This window comes from Bos indicus, chromosome 7 (genome assembly GCF_029378745.1).
Source record: "Bos indicus isolate NIAB-ARS_2022 breed Sahiwal x Tharparkar chromosome 7, NIAB-ARS_B.indTharparkar_mat_pri_1.0, whole genome shotgun sequence".
Taxonomy (NCBI): domain Eukaryota; kingdom Metazoa; phylum Chordata; class Mammalia; order Artiodactyla; family Bovidae; genus Bos; species Bos indicus.
This window is the reverse complement of record NC_091766.1, coordinates 21243682-21264719: the sequence shown is the minus strand read 5'-3', so window position 1 is coordinate 21264719 and position 21038 is coordinate 21243682. Positions and strand designations below refer to the sequence as shown.

General features: G+C 58.5%; 1 protein-coding gene and 2 long non-coding RNA genes across 5 annotated transcripts; 1 reads left to right on the top strand and 2 right to left on the bottom strand.

Annotated features, from left to right (window-relative positions):
* Positions 1–1190: 1190 nt before the first annotated feature.
* LOC139184110 (uncharacterized) lies at positions 1191–6779 on the bottom strand. The gene is made up of 3 exons (XR_011567579.1): positions 4433–6779; positions 2890–2937; positions 1191–1422 (listed from the first exon to the last, which is right to left on the bottom strand). It is a non-coding gene; the product is annotated as an uncharacterized lncRNA (long non-coding RNA).
* A 157-nt stretch (positions 6780–6936) lies between these two features.
* Positions 6937–8961, top strand: LOC109561808 (uncharacterized). Its single transcript, XR_002181091.2, has 2 exons — positions 6937–7912; positions 8432–8961. It is a non-coding gene; the product is annotated as an uncharacterized lncRNA (long non-coding RNA).
* Positions 8773–20552, bottom strand: MKNK2 (MAPK interacting serine/threonine kinase 2). 3 transcript variants are annotated; one of them, XR_011567578.1, is made up of 15 exons: positions 20409–20552; positions 20125–20260; positions 16705–16792; positions 16502–16603; positions 16322–16419; positions 14428–14507; positions 14024–14097; positions 13730–13834; positions 13551–13606; positions 13371–13466; positions 12771–12965; positions 11929–12093; positions 11410–11484; positions 11258–11301; positions 10888–10953 (listed from the first exon to the last, which is right to left on the bottom strand). XR_011567578.1 is itself a non-coding variant. In XM_070793185.1 (14 exons), exons 2-14 carry the CDS (start codon positions 20173–20175, stop codon positions 10713–10715), a joined length of 1395 nt encoding a protein of 464 aa, XP_070649286.1. In that variant the 5' UTR covers positions 20176–20260; positions 20409–20552; the 3' UTR covers positions 8773–10712. The 3 variants fall into 3 exon arrangements, 2 of the variants coding, with proteins under 2 accessions (XP_070649286.1, XP_070649287.1); XM_070793185.1 differs by lacking the exon at positions 11410–11484 and having other exon boundaries at positions 8773–10953; XM_070793186.1 differs by lacking the exons at positions 11410–11484; positions 16322–16419; positions 20409–20552 and having other exon boundaries at positions 8773–10953; positions 20125–20226.
* Positions 20553–21038: the final 486 nt, after the last annotated feature.

Below are 21038 nucleotides of genomic sequence, written 5' to 3'. Positions count from 1 at the left end.
GGGGAATGGAAAACTAAAGCTAGAGTTACCATATGATCCAGCAATCCCACTTCTTGGCATATACCCAGGTAAAACTATAATTTGAAAAGATACACGCACCCCTATGTTCATGGCAGCACCATCGACAATAACCAAGACCTGGAAGCAACCTAAATTCTACTGAGAGATGAATGGATAAATAAGCAGTGGTACATATACACAGTGTATATGTATACACAGACATACTCAGTCATTAAAAAAAAAATGAAGAAATGCCATTTGCAGCAACATGGATGCAACTATAAATGACCATACTAAGCGGTCATCAGAAAAAGACAAATACCCTATGATATCACTTACATGCGGAATCTAAAATATGGCACAGGGCTTCCCTAGAGGCTCAGTGGTAAAGAATCCACCTGTCAATGCAGGAGACATGGGTTCACTCCCTGGTCTAGGAGGATCCCACGTGCCACAGAGCAACTGAGCCGTGTGCCATAAGTACTAAGCCTGAGCTCTGGAGCCTGGGGACCATGACTACTGAGCTCATGTGCCGCAACTACTGAAGCCCTCATACCCTAGAGCCGGTGCTCTGCAACAAGAGAGGCCACCACGATGAGCAGCCTGCATACTGCAATGAAGAACAGCTCCCCCTTGCCACAGCCAGAGAAAAGCCCATGCCGCAAGGAAGACACGGCACAACCAAAACTAAAAAATAAATACAGCACAATGAAGCTATCTGTGAAACAGAAGCAGACTCCCAGACATAGAGAACAGACTGATGGTTGCCAAGGGGGAAGAGGGTAGGAGGGGGAAGGATTGGGAGTCTGAGGTCAGCAGATGCAAACTATTACAATAGGATGGATAAACAAGGTCCTGCTGCATAGCACAGGAACCTCTATTTAATATCCTGTGATAAACCACAATGGAAAAGAATACCAAAAAATAAAAGAATGTGGGCATTTTCCTGGTGATCCAATGGTTAAGAATCCACCTTCCAATTCAGGGGACGCAGGTTCCATCCCTGGTCAGGGAACTAAGATCCCACATGACTAAGACCAACTAGCCCTACATGTCGAAACTGAAGACCCAAGGCAGCCAAATTAATTAATTAAAAGTGGTGACTTAAAAAAAAAAAAAAAACTGCATATATGTGTATAACTGAATTACTTTGCTGGACAGCAGAAATTAACACCATATTGTAAATCAACTTATAATTCAATAACAAACATTTTTTAATTCAATAAATAAATAAATGGAAGGGAATGAACATGACAAGCAACCAAGACTGGCAGTTCCACCCGAATGGTCCTCAGTGCAGGGTTTTAAGATAAATCTTCTACCTCCTGGGGCTTCCCTAGTGGTCCAGTGGTTAGGACTCCATGCTTCCAGTGCAGGGGGCCCAGGTTTGATCTCTGGTCAGGAAATTAAGATCCCACGTGCCTCAAGGTGCAACCAAAAATAAAAGAAAGAAGAATGGGCAAGGGAGCAAATGAGCGACTGAGAGAGCTCTCACACCTCTGGAGTGGTAGGAGGTCTGGGGCTCAGTCACCTGAGCTCCCTCAACCTCTGCTGCTTCCTTGCCTCCAAGTCCTCATCTCCTGGTAGGTTCTGGGCACCTAAATTCTTCACAAGGTGAAGCTCCCCGTCCCTGGCTCCTCCCCAAGCCAGGGGAGGCCCCTGATACTAAACATGCCCAGCCAAGGAGGCAAAACAAACAAGACCAGACAAGCACTCCAAAGGGGTAGGTCTGCAGGTGACGTGACCTGACACACCGGGCGTGGGGATCCCCCAGGTCCCGTGGCAGTGGGAGGATGGTTACTCTGTGGGCAGGACCCATCCCCCACCCCTGGCTATCAGGAAAACCATGGACATTACAAATTAAAACACTTATTCCCTTGGGATTTCTTTTTAGCCCACAGTGCAAATATATTTTATAAATGTTTATTCTGGGATGTAAAGTGGTTCTGATGTGGAGCCGACAAATACGTAACTTCCTTTATGACAGGAAGACAGGCAGAGAGGAGAGTGCGAGGGAGGCCGCGCTCCAACTAAGGACACATCAGCTCCATGTCTGCGGGTGGGTGACTCCCATGGCTGCACCTCCTCCATGTCCCCACCTGAGACACCTCCTCCCTGCTGGGATACCCAGAGCGCCCCCAGCCTCAAATGCAGGGCATAGGGTGCTCCCACTCCCACTGGGTCCCTGTGCCCTGCTTCCATCTCTTGCTCTGTGGTGTGCATCCCGGGGGTGTGTGTGTGTGTGTGTGTGTTAGTCACTCGGTTGTGTCCGACTGTTTGCAACCCATGAACTGTAGCCCACCAGGCTCCTCTGCCCATGGGATTCTCCAGGCAAGGATACTGGAGTGGGTTGCATTCCCTTGTCCGGAGGATCTTCCTGACCCAAGGGTCGAACCTGGGTTTTCTGCATTGCAGGCAGATTCTTTACCATCTGAGCCACCAGTGGCACGCCTCTGCAGATGGGGTGTATTCCCTTATGTGGCCATCAGGGGGCATGAGGCCCAAGGATCTGCACCAGCAAGGGGTAAAGGTGTGAAGGATGGGGGACCCCACTCTCCTGGTACTCCAGTGCCCTGACCCATTTTCCAGATGGGCATATTGAGCACAAACTCAGTCTCACATGCCGGGGCCAGAACCATATGGAGATGATTAGAAGGCCAGGAGAGACCACCCATCCAGAGCCCTCACTCACTCAGCCTGTCCCACCACATTTATTGAGCACCAACTATATGGCCGGGGCTCAGGACAAACAGTCTGAGGATCAACCAAGGACTGGGGGTGAAACACAGATATCGGGCCTTGTGACCTGCATTCTCCAAAGGGGTAGGGAGGACAGCAGCCCCCCTAGACCAAAGAAATGCATTAATAAACAAATGAAAGGGAACTCACCTGCACTGGTCACGTTGCACCCGCTCAGTAGCCACGTGTGGCTGGTAGCTGCAAAGACGGAGAACAGGCTCATTGCTCCAGGAGGTCCTACCGGAAGGCACCTGCTTCCACGGTCCCACCTGATACCTTCTCCTGGGTTGGCCCAAAAGTCTGTTCAGGTTTTTCCAGGACATCTTAGAGAACAACCCAAACAAACTTTTTGGGCAACCCAATATTTTCAAGTGAGCACAGGAAATAAGTGGAGTTTTGTTTTGAGACCAAACGGAGGAGGAACTGCAAGCACGCAAGTGAATAAGAGAGAAAGTGATTACTTGCTAGTTAGATTGTAGCATGTCAGGATCCTGCTTGTGACATTGTAATAGACTTTTGCAAAATGTTACCACTAGGGGAAATGTTAGTTCTTACAACTGCTGGTAATTCACTGGTGTTCCAGCAAACATTCTCAGCACAAACATTACCCCCAGGACCAAATTTGTGTGTGTGCCTGCTCAGTTGCTCAATTGTGTCCAACTTTTTTTGGAACCCCATGGACTGTAGCCTGCCAGGCTCCTCTGTCCACGGGATTTCCCAGGCAAGAATACTGGTTTGGGTAGCCATTTCCCACCCCAGGGGATCTTTCTGACCCAAGGGTCAAACCCAAGTTTCCTACATTGCAGGCAGTTGATGCCCCCTTAAATTTTAGGCCCAGGTGAGGCACCTGGACCAGGTTTGGAGAGGTGATGAGCAGCTTTCTCACCATGGTGTGCTTGGCATCAGTTCCCTAGTGAAGCGAGAAGCGGTCCAGGAAGTAAGGACCATGAAGGGACCAGAGACTGGACAAGGGTGACCCACTGGGCTGATAACCTCTGCTAGGGGGGCACCAGGGCTCCAACCCACAACCTTCATGTGGTTCTTATACCTGTGGAATGGATGCCCCTTTGGACACAGGGCTTCCCTTGTGGCCCAGTGGTTAAGGCTCTGTGCTCCCACTGTGAGAGCACAGGTTTGATCCCTGATTGGGGAATTAAAGTCCCACATGCTATGTGGTGTAGCCAAAACAAAACAAAAATGCTGGCAACAGGATCACGTCCCTGTTTGTCCCCCAGTCTGTGCTGGGGACTTGCCGCCAGATGCTGTCCCCAAGGGCCTTCCACATCACCATCCCAGGGCCCAGATCCTGGAGGCCCCCTTGGTGCCACGGATGCAGCACTGGGCAGACCCCCTCTGGTTGGCATCCTCTCAAGAGGTCATCAGAGGGAAACCAAGGCAGGGGAGAGATGGAACTGGTAGATGTCATGGAAACCCCACAGCATCTTCCCGAAGTCGCCCACAAACCCCAAACCCTGTGTGAAGGGGAGCACAAATCCCAGCAGATAGAAGAGACGAACATAGCCCAGTGTTAGGACCAGAGAGGGTTCACGGCACATGATGAACCCAGAGCCACTGGGCTCCAGACACTTGTCCAAATCCAGAGGCGAGTGAGTTGGGCTGGGAGTGCCCGGCTCATTCATGGGCCCTGCCCCAAGAACCCAGCCCTCCTTTCCTCCTTCCTTTGCCAGCTCACCCCATCCAGGCTTCGACCAACGAGGTAAGTCCTTCCTCCGACTGAATTTCATCACGCTTCACTTTAAACCAGTTTGTCTTCTTTCTGGGTGAGTCAAAGACCAGGACAGGCTGCAGTTTCCTGGGACGGGATGATGAAAGAAGCTGTGAGGATGAACCACCAGGAGGGCCTGGTGTGCGGACTAGTGACAGCATTGGGAACAAACCCTGCAACAAATCCCTAAACTCTAGGGTGGAGACGCCTGTGCTGGTGATAAATCACTTTTCCATACACTGAGTGAGCACTTACTGTGTCCCAGACTCAGTACAGACTTGGTCCCGTCATCTTTTTCATTCTTATTGCAGGGAAATTCACAGAATATGAAATCACCCATTTAAAATGAACACTTCAGGGAATTCCCTGATGGTCCAGTGGTTAAGACTCCAGGCTTCCATTGCAAGGGGCACAGGTTCAAACCCTGGTGGGGAAGCCAAGATCCCACCTACTCCATGGTACAACCAAATAAAATAAAATGAAGACTTTAGTGGCATTTAGCATATTCACAGGGCTGTGTAACCATCACTTGTAGTTCCAGAACATTCCATCACCCCAAAAGAAACCCAGTGCCACCGGCCGTCATCCTCAGCCCCTGACAACCAGGAACTCACTCTCTGTCTTCATGGATTTGCTTTTTGTGGACGTTTCACAGAAGTGGGATCACACATTATGTGACCTTTTGTATCTGGCTTATTTCATGTTATTTTTTTTTAAATAAAATTTCTTTTTTAAAAAACAGTTTTGAGGGACTTCCCTGGTGACCCAGTGGCTAAGACTCCATGCTCCCCTTGCAGGAGGCCTGGGTTCAATCCCTGGTCAGGGAATTAGATCCTGCAAACTGCAACTAAAGATCCTGCTACAACTAAGTCAGCAAGAACAAGAGCGGGAGCTGACGGTGGCTCAGATCATGAACTCCTTATTGCAAAATTCAGGCTTAAGTTGAAGAAAGTAGGGGAAACCACTAGACCATTCAGGTATGACCTAAATCAAATTCCTTACGAATATACAGTGGAGGTGACAAATAGATTCAAGGGATTAGATCTGGTAGACAGTGCCTAAAGCACTATGGGTGGAGGTTTGTAACACTGTACAGGAGGCAGTGACCAAACCTATCCCAGAGAGAAAGAAATTCAAGAAGGCTAAGTGGTTGTCTGAGGAGCCTGTACAAATAATGGAGGAAAGAATAAAAGTGAAGGGCAAGGGAGAAAGGGAAAGACATACCCAACTGAATGCACAGTTCCAGAGAACAGCAAGGAGAGATAAGAAGGTCTTTTTAAATGAATAGTGCAAAGAAATAGAAAAAAACAATAGAAGAGGAAAGACTAGAAATCTGTCCAAGAAAATCTGTCTAAGAGATACCAAGGGAGCATTTCATACAAGGGTGGGCATGATAATGGACAGAAATGGTAAGGACCTAACACAAGCAGAAGAGATTAAGAAGAAGTGGCAAGAATACACAGAACTATACAGGACCTGCTGCTGCTGCTAAGTTGCTTCAGTCGTGTCTGACTCTGTGCGACCCCACAGAAGGCAGCCCACGAGGCTCCCCCGTCCCTGGGATTCTCCAGGCAAGAACACTGGAGTGGGTTGCCATTTCCTTCTCCAGTGCATGAAAGTGAAAAGTGAAAATGAAGTTGCTCAGTCGTGTCCGACTCTTCGTGATCCCATGGACTGCAGCCCACCAGGCCCTCCGTCCATGGGATTTTCCAGGCAAGAGTACTGGAGTGGGTTGCCATTGCCTTCTCCGTTACAGGACCTAGTGCAGCCTAAAAAATAAATCAGTTCAGTTCAGTTCAGTTGTTCAGTCGAGTCCAACTCTTTGCAACCCCATGAACCGCAGCTCGCCAGGCCACCCTGTCCATCACCAACTCCCAGAGTTTACCCAAACTCATGTCCATTGAGTCGTGATGCCATCTAACCATCTCATCCTTTGTCGTCCCCTTCTCCTCCTGCCTTCAATCTTTCCCAACATCAGGGTCTTTTCAAATAAATAAATAAATATATTTTTAAAAGTTTTAAGGGACTTCCCTGGCAGTCTAGCAGCTAAGACTCCAGGCTTCCAATGCAGGCAGGCGTGTGTACTTTACAGGCTGGGACGATAATACAAAGTGTCCGGACGTATACTCGTCCTGTTTCCCCTATCCTAAGCACTGTACATCAGTGTGTGTGGCTGTCTGGAGGCTGGGGGAGGGAAGCTCCAGAATCACCCATGATTCCTCGTAATCTCGGGGTGACAGATGAGTTTGCAGACGCCCTGGACCAGCTGCCTGCCCTGTGCCCCGTTTCCCGGCGGCGCAGACAGGAGGCCCCAAGGCCAGCCCGGAAAAGCCTTCAGCTCCTCTGTCTCCAGGATTTTCCTGCCACTCCTACAGGAGACGTGGAAGGGCGGGGCCTGCCGTGAAAGGGGCGGGGTCGGGCTGGGAGGGGTGGGGCCGGCCGAGAGGAAACCACAAACATCAAACTTAGGGCTGTAGCTCAGGGAACAAGCTGTGCCTGGTGGCCAGGTCTTGGCAGGCGGCAGGGGGCAGGCAGAGGTCAGTGGCGCGGCCTGGCAGGGCTGGACAGGGCCCCATGCCACCTGGGAGGGTGGTGGTTTAGCATGTGGCACCCACCCCATTTCCCCCACATATGCCAGGCCAGGCAAGGGACAGCATTGAGTTCGGGCTTTGGGGGAACTAGGCAGGGGGCCGTGGTCCTGGCTGGGGCAGGGTAGCTGTGGGGCTTGAGAAGAGGGTTCCACAGGGCGGCTGAGCAAATGCAGGAGCGGGGCCAGGCTCCAAGGTATCCCTGAAGATTCCTCAGGTAGGGCCAAGTCAGGGAGGAGGTGCCACTTGCCAAGCCTGGGGTCCTAGGCAGGGGAGGGAGAGCCCCCTTTGAGCCCCACTTCACAACATCCAGGCTGTCCCTAGGAACTGCTAGATACCACTCCCTGCAAAGCATCCATCTGCTCTCTGGGCTCCACCCTTGTAGGCCTATCAGCCCTCACTGGGCTGGCTGCAAGGGAGACAGTGGTGCCCCACGGGGTCCTTTGGCCCCTAGCCCACACTCCACATGGCGACAACATCAGTCCTTCTGAAATGACATCCATTGGATGTGCCCTGCTCGCATTCCTTCTATGGGTGTCCACCCAGGGGCAATGAAACAACATCCAGACAAACGTATGCTGTGTTCACAGCAGCACAACTCGCTACTCCAGAAAGCAGGACACCTCAATGTCCATCGGTGGGCGGCAGATAAACACAGTGTGGTCCAGACAATGGGGCTATGACTCAGGTGTGAAGAGGAGGGAGGCACCAACACACGCTGCAACACATGTGACTCTTGAGGACGTGATGTTTGGAGACAGAAGCCAGACACAGAAGGCTCCAGGGGCTGATCCTAGACTGGCCCATTCCAGGCCCTGCAGAGGATTTCCCCGCTCCACCCCTTTGGTGGCACCACATGGTATGATGTTAGTTCCCCAACCAGGGATGAAACCCATGTCCCCTGCACTGGCAGCACGTTGTCGTAACCGCTGGACCTCTGGGAAGTCCCTCATCTGCTTTCTTCTTGCCTTCTTGCTGTGCTACCTGCTGGCTTCACCTGGCTTTTTCTCAGGACCCCTGCTGTCAGATGAGGGAACTGATAAGCACAGCAGTCTGAAAGGGCCTGGGGTTCCAGCCTGTCTGCTGTCCTTAACCACTGGACCTCACAGCCCCCTACCCTTTGGCTTCTGCCTCCAGGAAGCCCTCCCTGACACACTGCTTCCCCCCTGAAGGATCTGAAGTCAGCCCTGGGCTGTCCAGCAAAGACCTGCAGATGGCAAGAATATAATCAGGGTTGAGAGGAGTCTAGAGAGGGAGGAGGGCCAGCCATGAGGGGGAGGTCTGAATTACTGGGTTTTGCTGAATTAGGTTGCATTGTCCAGAGGTGCCCCGCCCCGACTCAAAGCTGTTTTCCTCCCTCCCTTTGGACCTGGGACAGCTGCTTGCTGAACTCCACCTGACCTTGGACTTGGGGAGGCCATGCAACATGCCTTCTGAAGCCAGGCTGCTCAGATCCTCCAGCCACATGAGGAAGCCCAAGTCGCACAGGAGACCCCCTGTGGGCACCTGGCCCAGGTTCCAGCCTCAGCATGAGCCCAGCCCACACCTGTGGGTGATGAACCTTCCCAGTGGAGGACCCAGGTGTCCTGGCGCAAGGACTAACAGAGCCTTTCAAGCCCCGTCTGCATCCCTGACTCATAGCACCGTCAGGAATAACAATACGGCTTTGGGACACTAGGTTTGGGGCAGTTTGTTTCAGGACAACGGAAAACCACGATGTGAGCACCCAAACGGGTTTTTATAACTTTTATTAAATCCTTACAAAACAGAATACAAAATTCCGGCATTGACAGTTGGTGTAAAGGAAAACTTCTGAGCTGTATCAGCTCACCTGGTAGAGTGGAGTTAAAGTGCTTGGATGTTTTTCCCCCACTTTAAAAAAAATCTTTTTTTTTTTTTTTTTTTTACCCATCTTAACATTGAAACACTGCTGTGCCCCCTTCCCCTAGCGCCGGAGCAGCCTGAGAGCCAGGCTCATTCACAGTAACGGTTCTGACCAGTCCTCCGGGCCGCACTGTTCGAGACAGCGGGGAGGAAGTGGATGTCCCACCTTTGGATTTAAAAAAAAAAAAAAAGCGGCTCACAGCTCAGCTTTCCCGAGTAAAATGGCCATGGCGCCTCGCAGCGGGCGAGAGTCCGTTTGTTTTTTTGTTTTTTTTTTTTACAAAAAGGCAGAATTCTCGGCTGCAAAACGTGGAATCACAAATGGGAGAGAAATGATGGTGGGGGGTGGCCTCCCCACCCCCGGAGTCTTTGGAAAGGCCAGTCCACAGATCCGGCGGGCGGGGAGGGGCGGCGGCCCCCACCAGCCACCTAGGACTGTGACAACATCCAGACGTGGGGGGACCGCAGAGACGGCGCCCGAGCTCCCCACGCCTCGAACCCCTCCCCCCACATTCAAGTATTCTTCAAGAACAGGGAAGGGAAGTCAACTTTTGTTTTAGAAAACTAACGAAACAGAACGAACGACTAGAAGCCGGATCGGGGTACCCGCAGAAGCCGGCCGGGACCCTGGGGACTCCCTGCCCGCGCCCTCCACCACACACACCGCCCACCCCCCCGCCCCGCCCCGGCAGAAGCCCGTGTGCACGTAGAAAAGGAAGCCTGTGTATTGCATAGTGTCTCCCACCCGAGGGCCCAGGCGTCAGATCGGGGAGGGCCCAGACTCCCCAGACCGGCGGGTCACGCGACAACGTCTGACTCGGGCGCGGGCGGACGGGGCAGCAGCTGCGGCCTTTTCCTGAAGGTGGGCGGGGCAGAGACGCCGCCCGGGGCGGGGGAGGGGGGCTGACGGGGCATCCACGCCGGACCCGAGGGGCGGCCGGGCAGGACGTGGCCGTGGTCAGACTGAGCCCTGAGAAGGGGCACTCGGGTGCCCGGGTCTGGGGTCCGCGGGACCCCCACGTCGGCTGACGGGCGCCTGTCCAGCCCCTCCCGCTTGCCCTGGCGCCCTCCTCCCGGGTGGGCAGTCCCCAGTGGAGGGGCCAGAGGAGGGCCCATCAGCTGCAGCTTAAGGTCAAGGTTCGAGGGAGCCCCGATTGTCAGTCGGCGGGAGGGGGTGGGGTGTCCAGTGGGCGTCACTCCGCCCTCCCCGCCCCAGTCCCCGCTCCCGCGACCGCGGAGACCTGAGAAACCCCCGGCCCCGCCGCCCACCAGGGTGTCTATGGGGAGGGAAGGAGCTACCGTCTCATCCAGGGGAGGTGGGGGTGGACCGGTCCCTGAAAACACCGCGAGGGCCAGAGAGGGCGGCGGGGCCCCGCCCGGCCCAGGAGACGCCACGCCCTCCTCTCCTGAGTCCCGCGGGCGGAGGGAGGGGCCTTCACAGTGGCCGAGGCGTTCCGGGCGGGGCGGCATGAGGGCCCACCCGGCCGCGCGCCCTCCGCTCTCCTCCCCCCGGAGCCTGCTTTGCTTTTAACACTATTGGAAGGTGGGGGTTGGGGGGAGAGAAAAAGAAAAAAAAAAAAAAACCCAGCAAAAACCTTATATAAAAAGACCCCCGAGCTGAGCAGAGCGCCTCGGAATCCAGCCGGGAGGGGGAAGGGGGGAAGGAGGGGAGGGGGGGAGGGGAGCCCGCTGGTCACGGCGGGCGGGCAATAGCTTAAAAAATCTTTTTAGATCTGACGGGTGGGGAAGGCCTATGTACAGAGGGAAGGAAGGCGTCACGCGTGGTCTCCCACCAGGACCACGGGGGCCGCGGACAGGCTGGCACGCTGCCGCCGCTGGGCCAGCTTGGACTGGGAGGGCGGGGACAGCTGCAAGCAGCGTGAGGTAGCTCGGATGACCACGGGCTGGCCCTGCTCCGCCTCCTCCTCCGCGGCGTCTTCCTCGCGCTGAGCCAGCTGCCGGTTCATGGCAATGGCCTCGGCCGCGAACGAAGTGAGGTCTTTGGCACAGCTGTTCCTGGGGACCGGGCGGGGTTGGGGGTCACCAAGGAGGGAGAAGTAGCCTCGCCTCCCCGCCCTCCCCGGGCCAGTGCAGTACTCCAGAGGAGGGGCCGCAGGCCCTAAGAGGTCCCAGTCTCGGATGGGTGGGTGTGGGGCTGGGGCGGCAGTAGGTTGGAGCCCCCCTGGAGTCACAAACTCTGCACCTGATATAAGGACACCCAAGCGCTTGGACAGCTTCCCTGTTCCAGGACTGAAAGGGGTTTTTTCATCTTAACATTTACGCCCCTCCTGGACTTAGGGCTCCCCACTTGGGGCCTCACCTCTGCAGAACCATGGGCGTGGGCAGGGTGTTCTCCGGGGCGCACTGCAAGGAGACAGGAGAGGCGAGGTTGGAGAGGAGAGCCCGCCCGCCCGCGTGCCGCCCGGCTGACTCCGAGAACACCAGAGCACAGGGGTGGTGAACGTAGCGCACCTGCAGGTGACCCGCCAAGTTGGGGGCGGGGCCTGCCTCTCAGCACAGCTGCCCCTTCCAGGTGGTTCCCAGCTCCTGGAAGAGGGTGGAAAGCCCCCTCCACCTTGAGTCTTTGCTCCCCACGGTGCCGACCTTTGGCCTAAGCACCTACCCCCTGGGACGACCACTGGGCAGAAGACGGACACATCGCGCTTTTCCCAGACTGGTGGGTAGAGAGCCTGGAACTGCCGTTGGCAGGCCACGAGTCTACCTTGGCTTGCTGCCCGAGTGCCACCTGGCTGACCTCAGCTTGACGCTGTTCGAGAAAAGAGGAGGCCCCAGCACCTCCCGGACACAGAGCTTGGCAACGAGGAGTGCCTGCAGTGCAGATTGAACTTGGCCAGCAGGCAGTGGGGGTTTCCCTACTGCGCCCTAGCTCACTCTAGGGCTCTTCGACCCTTGCTCTGAATAACCCAGGCCCATCGGCAGAGGCTTGATGGAGGTCTGAGGACTCCCACGCTTCCTGGGGCTCCCACTCACCCCCTGCACCCAAGGGTGCTGCAGGACTTGGGCAGCGCTCAGCCTCTGCTTGGCATCGCGGACGAGGAGCTTGGAGATGAGGTCTTTGGCAGCAAAGGAGATGTGGGCCCAGTCCTTCTCTGGAAACTCATACTTGCCCTCCTGGATGCTCTCAAACAGCATGTTCTGGAGAGGACACAGGGAGAGGGGTCAGCTGCAGCTAGCAAGGGCTGAGGCCATGTCCCCAACGCCTGGATGGGCAAGCCGGGACCTGGAGGAGCACCCTCCTCCACCACATCCGTGTGACCTGGGCCTGGGCTTAGGGTTAGGGAAAGTGTTCTGAGCTCAGCTAGCAAAGCTGGGGTACTGGGAGGCTGGGCCAGAGAGTGGCTTCCAGGAGGCACTTGGGCTCTGCTGGAGTGAGGTGAATCAAGGGGAAATCAGGCCATGACGCCTGAGCCTCAGGTGGTCTGTAGAAGGCTAGAACCTGACCACCCCAAATCATAGGCCTTGCTTTACCTCAGCTTCCTACCCTCAGGCTCCCAAAGAGCCTCTGGAAATGCAGAGGCAGTGGCCTGCTAATGTGGCCAGCGGTTGGAAGCCAAGCCCTAAGGGGTGCTCAGAGGTACACGAGACAGGACCTGCGGTTGGATGTGGGTTTGTGTACACACAGGGCAGCACGAGCCGGTCCCTAGGGTGGGGGTTAAGTGTGTACATAGACCAGGCCTTGGGGTGCACCAGGCAGGCCGCGGTGAAGGTGCGCAGCCTGTGTGTGGCAGCCTGTGTGTGAGTGTGTGCGCGCAGGCCGAGGCAGGCCTGGCGGAGTGCTGGGGGAGGGGTGCACAGCAGGCCGCCACTCGCACCTGGCAGGCGGGGCAGGCCTCCCCGCGGTCCCAGCCGCAGTCGCTGCCGCAGTGGCCCACGAAGGGCGGATAGCCGCTGAGTAGGATGTAGAGGATGACGCCCAGGCTCCAGAGGTCGCAGCGCTTGTCGTAGATACTGGCCTCCTCGCTGAAGGCCTCCACTACCTCCGGGGCCATGTACTCCGCGGAGCCGCACTGCAGGTGGGGGCAGGGCGTTATGGCCCGCGGAGGCGGGAGGGGGCTCACCGACCTGGACTTCCTGAAGCCCGTGCCCGACCAATCAGAGGCTACTAAAGAAAACAGCCCCGCCTTCGCCCTGCCGACCAATCAGAAGCCACCGAGGGAGCCGGCCCCACCCCTAACCCTCACCCCCACCCAATCAACAGGTGCCTGGAGCACGCCCAGGCCCATGGAGCCCGCGGCTGCGGCCCTGCCCAGCCAATCAGCGGCTGTTGCTAAGCGGAAGCTCAAACTTTGAGGCCGCAGCAGTCAAGCAGGATCCGCACCTTGAGGTTATGCAACTGCGGTCTGGGACCGGATTCGGGACCATTCCCGCCCCCTCCGCCCCTGCCAGCACTGCCCCTCCTCGCAGGCCCTCACCGGGGTGAGCAGCTCTGGGGTGGAGATGGGGGAACAGTCCCCGTTGAGTTTGATGCCACTGCCCAGGTCAAAGTCGCAGATCTTCACGGGGGACACCTGGGCGGGGTTGGAACGGGCTGTGAGGGCTGGGTCCTGGGGGCCTGGTCCGAAAGGAAGGCCGCCCCCTTCTGTGCCCCTCACCTGGTTGGGGTGCTCACAGAGGATGTTTTCCGGCTTTAGGTCCCTGTGGGCGATGCCTGCGGAGAGAACCAAGAACCACCAGCGCTGGTCAAGGGAGGGTGGGCACGTTTTTCAGGAGTCCTGGGCAGGTGGACTGGGTGCATGGGTGGACCCCTGGGGCAGGCGGCCGGGCCACCCACCTTTGTTGTGCAGGAAGTCCAGGGCACTGGCTACGTCCTGCACCACCACGCTGGCCTCCAGCTCATTAAAGTGCCGCCGCTTGTGTATGTGGCTGAGAATGGAGCCTGGGCCAGAATACACTGGTGTCACCTCCACTGCCCAACGCCCAGCACCCACCCCACCCTGGCAGGGGCCACCACCCTGGACCCCTAAGGTCCCTCTGATGGGCAGGCCCCCTGGAAGTTTCTCCCTGGTGGCCCTGAGCCCCCAGGCCCATCGGGATCCAGACAGAAATTGCGCCAGGCCGCACATACCACCCCGCATCTTCTCAAACACCAGGTAGAAACGATCCTCCTCCTCGAAGAACTCAATCAGCTCGAGGACGTTCCTGGGGTGCAGGGCAGAGGAGCAGGGGAAGGATTGAGGCTTCCTCAGGCCCACATGCAGCCACAGCCACAGCCCTGCCCAGGAGGGGTGTGCCTCCTCCACCTCCACCTGCCAGCAGGAGGCATGGGCCTAGAGCCACAGGCCTGCTTCCACCTTGCCCACCTCAGACTGTCTGGCTTGCCCACCACTGGGCCCACCCACGACACAGGGCCTGGCACACAGTGGGTGCTCACTAAGTGGCCACTGTGGGTGATGAGGAGGCTCTCGGGCCCATTCATCCACTGAAAGGTGGCTAGGGGCCCCGTGCTGTGACGAGGCTAGGTCACGTTACCTGTGTCCCTGGCACTGATACAGCATCTCCACTTCCCTGAAAACCCTGCTCCGAATGTGGCCCGGCTGCTTCTCAATGATCTGAAAGGGCCGGGGGTGGGGGGTATAGGGGTGGTGAGGACAAACACACATACAGAAACACAACTGGGCCAGCCAGGTCCTCCACAGCCCACCAGAAACTTCCCCTGTGTCACGCCTGAAACTCATCAGAGCTTGGACTTTTAAGCTCTGGAAAGCAGAGCTCTCCTATGGGGGCCCAGAATTTACCGGAAGTCAAACTGTGGTGTCAGCACAAATGGGGTAGCGTGTCCCCAGAGGCCTCCCAGGAGGGGTAACATGGCAGGAGAGGCAGAGAGGAGCTGGAGCTCTCCTACTGGAGCAGGCCGATTTGGACCTGGGGCCCCTGCAACTTACCCCTTCAGGGCAGCAGGTTCTTTAGACGAGGTGCCCCCCACCCACTGCCCGGAGCACTGGGGGCCACTGTGGTGACTCATACCCAACCCAGGGGAGTAGAGGTACCTGGGGCACCGAGCTCCCACCAAGCTCTCCTCCTTGCCCAGGCACCATATCACCACATCTTGTCTCCCAGTCCTACGCTAATCTGGGGGGACACCCCCAGCACCTGCTGGGACCCTCTTCCTAGGCTGGACCTTGGGCTCCCTCTCACTGGGTGGGTGGGCAGACTTGGTCACCAGCATGCTCGGGGCTCCGTCCCACCAGCAGCCTAGGGGAATGCCTATGGTATGTTCTGCTGGCCAGGCTCCAGCAATAAGCTGGCACCATGTCCACTGGCCACTGGGCCTGGGCCACCACCCGAAGTGCTATCCCACCTGTCGAGTGACAGATACACCTGCCCCACAGATTCCAGGGGCTCCTTGACACAGTGCCACCAGTCGTGCCCTTCTAGAGTTAACTGAACCTCATCCCATCTCCTGTGAACGTGGCTAGGGCCCCCACTCCATGAAGGAGACAGCAGTCCCTCTCAGGAGGGATGTGGCCTTCTGGGGTTCCCACCCAGACATCTAGCCTAACCACTCCCCGCCTTGGTCTCCCTGTCCGTCAGAGTGACAGGAGCCAGCCTGCCCAGCAAGGCCCATAGAAAGGAGGGTTCAGGAGCCCTCCAACTATGCAGAGAGTGCTTGATGCTAGGTGTCCAGTCCTGTGGCACCATCATCCACCCGACCCAGGCACTCCCAAGGGGCGGGGACCACAGCCACCCAGGTCACCAGGCTTCCACCAAGGCCTGAGGTTTCTAGCCAGTTCCGCTTGCCTTGGAGTACCTGGCCCTCCTTCCTGGGCAACCAGCCTCCCATGACCTCACCCAGCCCAGATGCAGAGGTCACGAGGGAAGCCTGGAAGGCTTCTCAGAAGGTGGGTCTGATGCCTGGCCAGGCACACAGGCTTCGTGGCCACACCCTGGGTCAGGGCAGCACAGGGCAGGCAGGAGGCTCTCACAGGCCTGCCCTGGTCTTCCCAGGTGCCCAGCTCCCCAGACTCAGACTATAGGGTTTTGATCTCTGTATCAATGCCCAGAAGCATTCCTTAGCCCTGGAACAGGAACCTAGCCTGAATGACCCAGCAGGTGAGCACTGGCTCTGACTGAACCCCCAGCTCTCGGCGACCCCTCTGGCAGCAGATCCTTGGCCACCTGTGCCGGCATGCCACCCCTGGTCACTTCTCACCTGGACTTGGGGGCTCAGCCTGGGCTGACCTAGATTCCCAGGGGTGGCCTGAGTCACCAGCCTTGGGGCCATTTTTAGACACTGGTTTTCCCCGGCTGTCAGTCCGGCAGCTCAGATGCCAGCTCCCTTCCTTCTGCCACCTCTGGTGGTGCCAGACCCCGGCGCTGCTGGGGAGGGGCAAGGGGCGCGCTCCAGTGCTGTGGGCTGGCTCACCTTGACAGCATACTCCTGGTTGGTGATGAGGTTGATGCAGGTCTGCACACGGGCATGGGCACCCTCCCCAAGCACGTCCTCCTGCAGCTGGTAGACATCTGTGAACCCGGCGGTGGGGGTGAGAGCCTCCCTGGGCCAGCCCATCTTCCCAAAGCCCCCACCCCAGCCTGCTCCACTCACCTTCAAACTTGCCCGAAAAGCTGTCGGTGGCCCGGCATCTCTTCTTCTTTTTGCCTCTCTTCTTGGCATCAGGGATGTCGATGGGCTGGCTTGTGGGCATATCTGTGCCAGGAGGGCCAGAGGTGAGGCCCACCCAGCTCAGGAGGCGGCCCAGCCCCCCCCCGCTCCACCACCAGAGACGTGCCCTCCCCTCAGCCCCTCACCAGGGCGGGTTGGGCACTCTGGGCTGAAGTCAGGTTCCCCGTGGCAGGCCTGGTCTAGGGTGAAGGCCAGCTCGAAAGGATTCTGCCCCTGCAGGAGAGGAAAGGACAGAGCTCAGGCCTTCTCCCTGTCCACACACTGAAGGGCACAAAGCCTGGCTTTGCCGGGCCACCAGAAAATTGAGCCTTCACCCCCCACCTGCAGCCGTCAGGGCCTATGCTGAGGGGATGTGGTACAGGAAGAGGTCAGTTGCAGGTAGGGAGGGAGTGTCGCTTCCCAGGCCAGGCCTGAGTTACCGTGGGGCGCAGGCTGTGTCATGAGCCTTGGTCTGTTCACCTGCAGGATGGGGCCAGCACCATTACCTGGCACAGGGATCAAAGGCGTGGGGCAGCCACTGGGAGGGACTGCATCACTGGCTTCCCTGGGTGGGGCTCCCAGCCAGGTGGCCTTGCCTGCTTTCCCATGGCCTCCTGGCCTCAGTTTTCCCCTCTGTGAAATGGGGCAGCAAGGTCCCCTTTGCCTCACCTGTCCTCTCGTCCCCACTGCACCTTCTTGCCACCACACTGCCTGTGATGTACCCCCATCCCCCAGCTCTGAGCCTCCTCTCCTGCTCTGACCCCACTCCTCGTCTGCTTTCAGATTCTCACCACCATGACCCATGCAGGGGCACAAGGGAGAGGTGCCTATGGTCTCCCACATGAGCACTGGCTGCTCCCTGCCCAGCCCTGCCCTGGCCACAGCCCACAGGAGGGAACCCCTCACAGGCCCTGGTGTCCAGCTAAGGAAACAACCCGTGTAGCAAGCAGGGGCCAGCTCAAGGTCACCCCCGACGGCCTCCAGGTCCTCTGCAAGGGACCCTAACCCAGTAACAAAGGCGGCTGGGGTTCCTCCCAACAAAAGACAACTGGGATAAATATGTTCCTGTAGAGCAGGTTGAGCATGACGACTGGCAGCCATGGCAAGGCATGAGGGTTGGGATGCTGAGGCCCACCAGGTCCTCTAGGAGCTTGTTCTCCTGAGCTCCACAATTCAGGGTGGCCAGGGCTTCAGGTGGGTATGGGGGGCCTGCACACACAGCCATGGTGCCAGCCCTGACGCTGGATGACTTGGGTCAAGTTGCTGCTCCTCTCTGGGCCTTGGAACAACTGGACCCAGGGCTTTGGCAGGAGGGCCATCTGACAGAGAAGAAATGCCAGGAGACCCTCCAGGAACACCCAAGGGTCCACCGGCAGAAGAGGCCAGGCCAGATTCCTTCAGACAGGAGGCCCGGAAGCCAGTCCGGCAGCAGAGGGGCAGGCAGAGGTCAGAGGGAGCGGCTGAAAAACAGGCGTGGGCCCGCCTGGACTCCCCACCCGCCTGCAGATAGTTGCTAGGAGGCCCAGCGGGCGGGGGCGAGGGAGGGAGGCAGCACAGCAGCCAGTGTGCGCGGGCTCAGCCACCAGCCCCTGCCCTGCCCGCCCAGGGCTCTGGCACCCATGGGGTCAGGGACACAGCTGTGCCAGCGCTGGCAATCAGTGTTCCGATAAGTTGGCACTGGGTGACCACCTCCACCGGGGAGGAGAGGAGGGGTGGCACCGTGGGGGTGATCAGGAGTGGACGTGAGGCTCGGGGCCAGTGGCTCCTCACCAGCTACCTGACCCCAGACTACTGATCTGAGCACCTGAGGGGAATCGTAGGACCACAGAAGGGTGCAAGGACCTGAGAGAGCCTCTGGGTTCTGACCAACCCCCTGCCCCATCCTAGCCTCCAGTGCAAAGAGCTGGACCCTGGAGAGAAGAGATGGCCAAGCCACCAAGATTAAGGGACAGCAGGTCTGCTCCTGTGTCCTTGTCACCATGTGCAGAGGGCCTGCGGGGTGGGGTGGGGGGAAGGCCCACACCTTCCAAGCCTCTACTTTCCCATCTTAAAAGGGGGAAAACACATCAAAGACATCTGGCAGACCAGGGGAGCAGCTGGGTGCAGCTGGAGGAGACGCTGAGAGTGGCCAGCCCTGGCCACTAAGAGGGCCACCTCAGAGCCAGGACTCCCTGCCCAGGGTCCCTCCAACTCCTTCAGGGCTCCCACAGTCCCACCTCGGTGTAGGGCTGTCTTGTGGCCTCCAGAGGCCAGTCCGTGCTACCAGGCAGTGTAGCCAGACCAGGCCCAGGGCTGGCTGCAGGCCTCCAGTCAGCAGGCCTTGGCAGGAGGTGGGTGGAACCATCCAGAAAGTTCAAGTGTGTTTTGGCCACCATGCTGGCCCCACACGCTGACCCCATCTTGGCTCCCACCCAGCCCCCAGAGGGGACAGACCACTACCAGGGACGTCTCTCATCCACCCTGCTCCCGCCCAGCCCCAAACACTTGGACATGCCAAGGCTGGAGCTGCCCTGGGAGGCAGGGGGAAGCCAGGATGACAGGCATGTGGGCAGGGGTGGGGCGCTGGCCTGGGACGCTGCCTGGATGGGCTGGGAATTTTAACCTAGTCTCAGCTTGCTCCTCCTACCCTGGTTGCAGTTCACCTGTAGGCACTGGAGCTCAAGCATGCACATACACAGACACACACACAGACACACACACACACCCAGGTCCTGCCTTCTCTACAGGGCAACAGGTCCTTGCCCAAGAAGGCCCAGGGAAGCCATTACATAACCCGGCCAGCGGGGTGGGGTGGCCATTGACATCACTGCCTCCCCAGGGCCAGGCTCTGTGGGGCCCCTGCCTAACACCTGCCCGCCCCCCCAGACTCGCTCATCTGAGACCAGAACTCGGCTGCCACGGCCATGGGGCCGCCACAGAAACTTCCTGCTCTGACAGGAAATAGCACTTGGGCCTGGGGTGTCTGGGAGATGCAGAGCTGGGAAGGTATTCAATCCACTGCCCCATTCTGTAGACCACCCAGAAGGGTGTCCCAGGGACTGCAGCCCAGTCTGGGGCTCCTGGAGGAAGAACCCAACAGACCCTCCCAAGCCCTCCCATGATGCTGGGGACAGGACTGTGGCTGCTGACTGCCCCAGCAGTGCACACTCAGTTGGGGTCTGCAGGGGACACACAGCCAGGGGCCCTCATGGGCAGGGGCCCCCAGTTCTGCCTGGGGTTCTTGGAGTAAAGACTCCAGAAGCCCCAGGGCACTAGAAACTGACTGTGGCATACTGAACCCCTCCCCATACCAGCACATGCCTGGCTGGGGTCTTCAGGGGTACACATGGGTAGGGGCCCCACAGACTGGGGAGCTCCTGGAATAAAGACCCCACAGGTCCCAGGGTGCTTGAGACAGGACTGTGGCCCAAGATCACCTCCCCCACAATGCATACCAGGCTTGGGGCAGTCCCAGGCAAAGGGTGAGGTTGGCATGAGCCGTGGGACCAGGGGGCGGGCTCCAAGTCCCACCACCGGCCTTTCCAGTGGTCCAGCCCTGGGCGCCCCCAAACCGACCTGACCCTCACCTTGAAGGAACGGTGGAAGCCCTGAAGTTCGGCTGTTTTCTTCTGCACCATCTTCTGTCCGGGCCCCGCCAGCGGGGGAGGGGACGCGGGGCCCGGGGGGGCGGCCCGTGGGAGAGGGGCGGCAGGGGAGGGGACCCTGAAGGCGGGAGCAGACAAAGGAGGGCGTTGAGTGGCCGCGGCCGGCTGCGCCGGGAGCCCGGGCCAGGGCGGCGAGACTCCGTGGGGCCCGATCCCCGCGCCCGGGCCGAAGCCGGGCCGGGCCGGAGTCGCAGGGCCACACTCACCGGGGTCGGGCGCGGGCCGGGGCCGCAGTGCCGCCGCCCGAGACGCGCAGCCCGGACCCCGCTGCGCGGACCGCGCGGGGAACAGCGCCGCCACCGCCGCTGCCACCACCGCGGACTCCTCGGCCTGGGCCGCCACCGCCGAGAGGAGCCGGGCGCGTCGCGTCGCCTCCGCCTTTATAGGCCAGGCTCGGCCCCGCCCCGACGCAGACCCCACCCCTCTGGGCTCCGCCCATGCGCACACGGCAGGGGCGGGGCTGGAAGGCCCCTCGGGCCATGGGGAGTGTCGGCGCGCCTGCGCCGTGCGTGGCGCGGGGCTCCGGGCGCGGGACCCGGGAAGGATCTTGGCTTGCTTGGACAGGTCTGCTGGAGGCTCGGGGAGACCCGGGGGACCCTGATTCTGAGCTGGAGCCCAGCCCTGCCCTCTGGCAACAGCCCTAGTCTACCGGTCAGGGCCTAGGATGCACTGACTTCTATGGGCAACACGCCTGCTCTAGAACCTGCTATAGCTCCCACTTGGATATCTCGGCTCTAGGATCTGCCGTGGCTCTCTTTTTCAGCTCCCGGATCCTGGCCCCAGCTGTCGTGCAAGCGCACCAGCTGTCGTGCAGGTGCACCGCAATAGGCTCATAG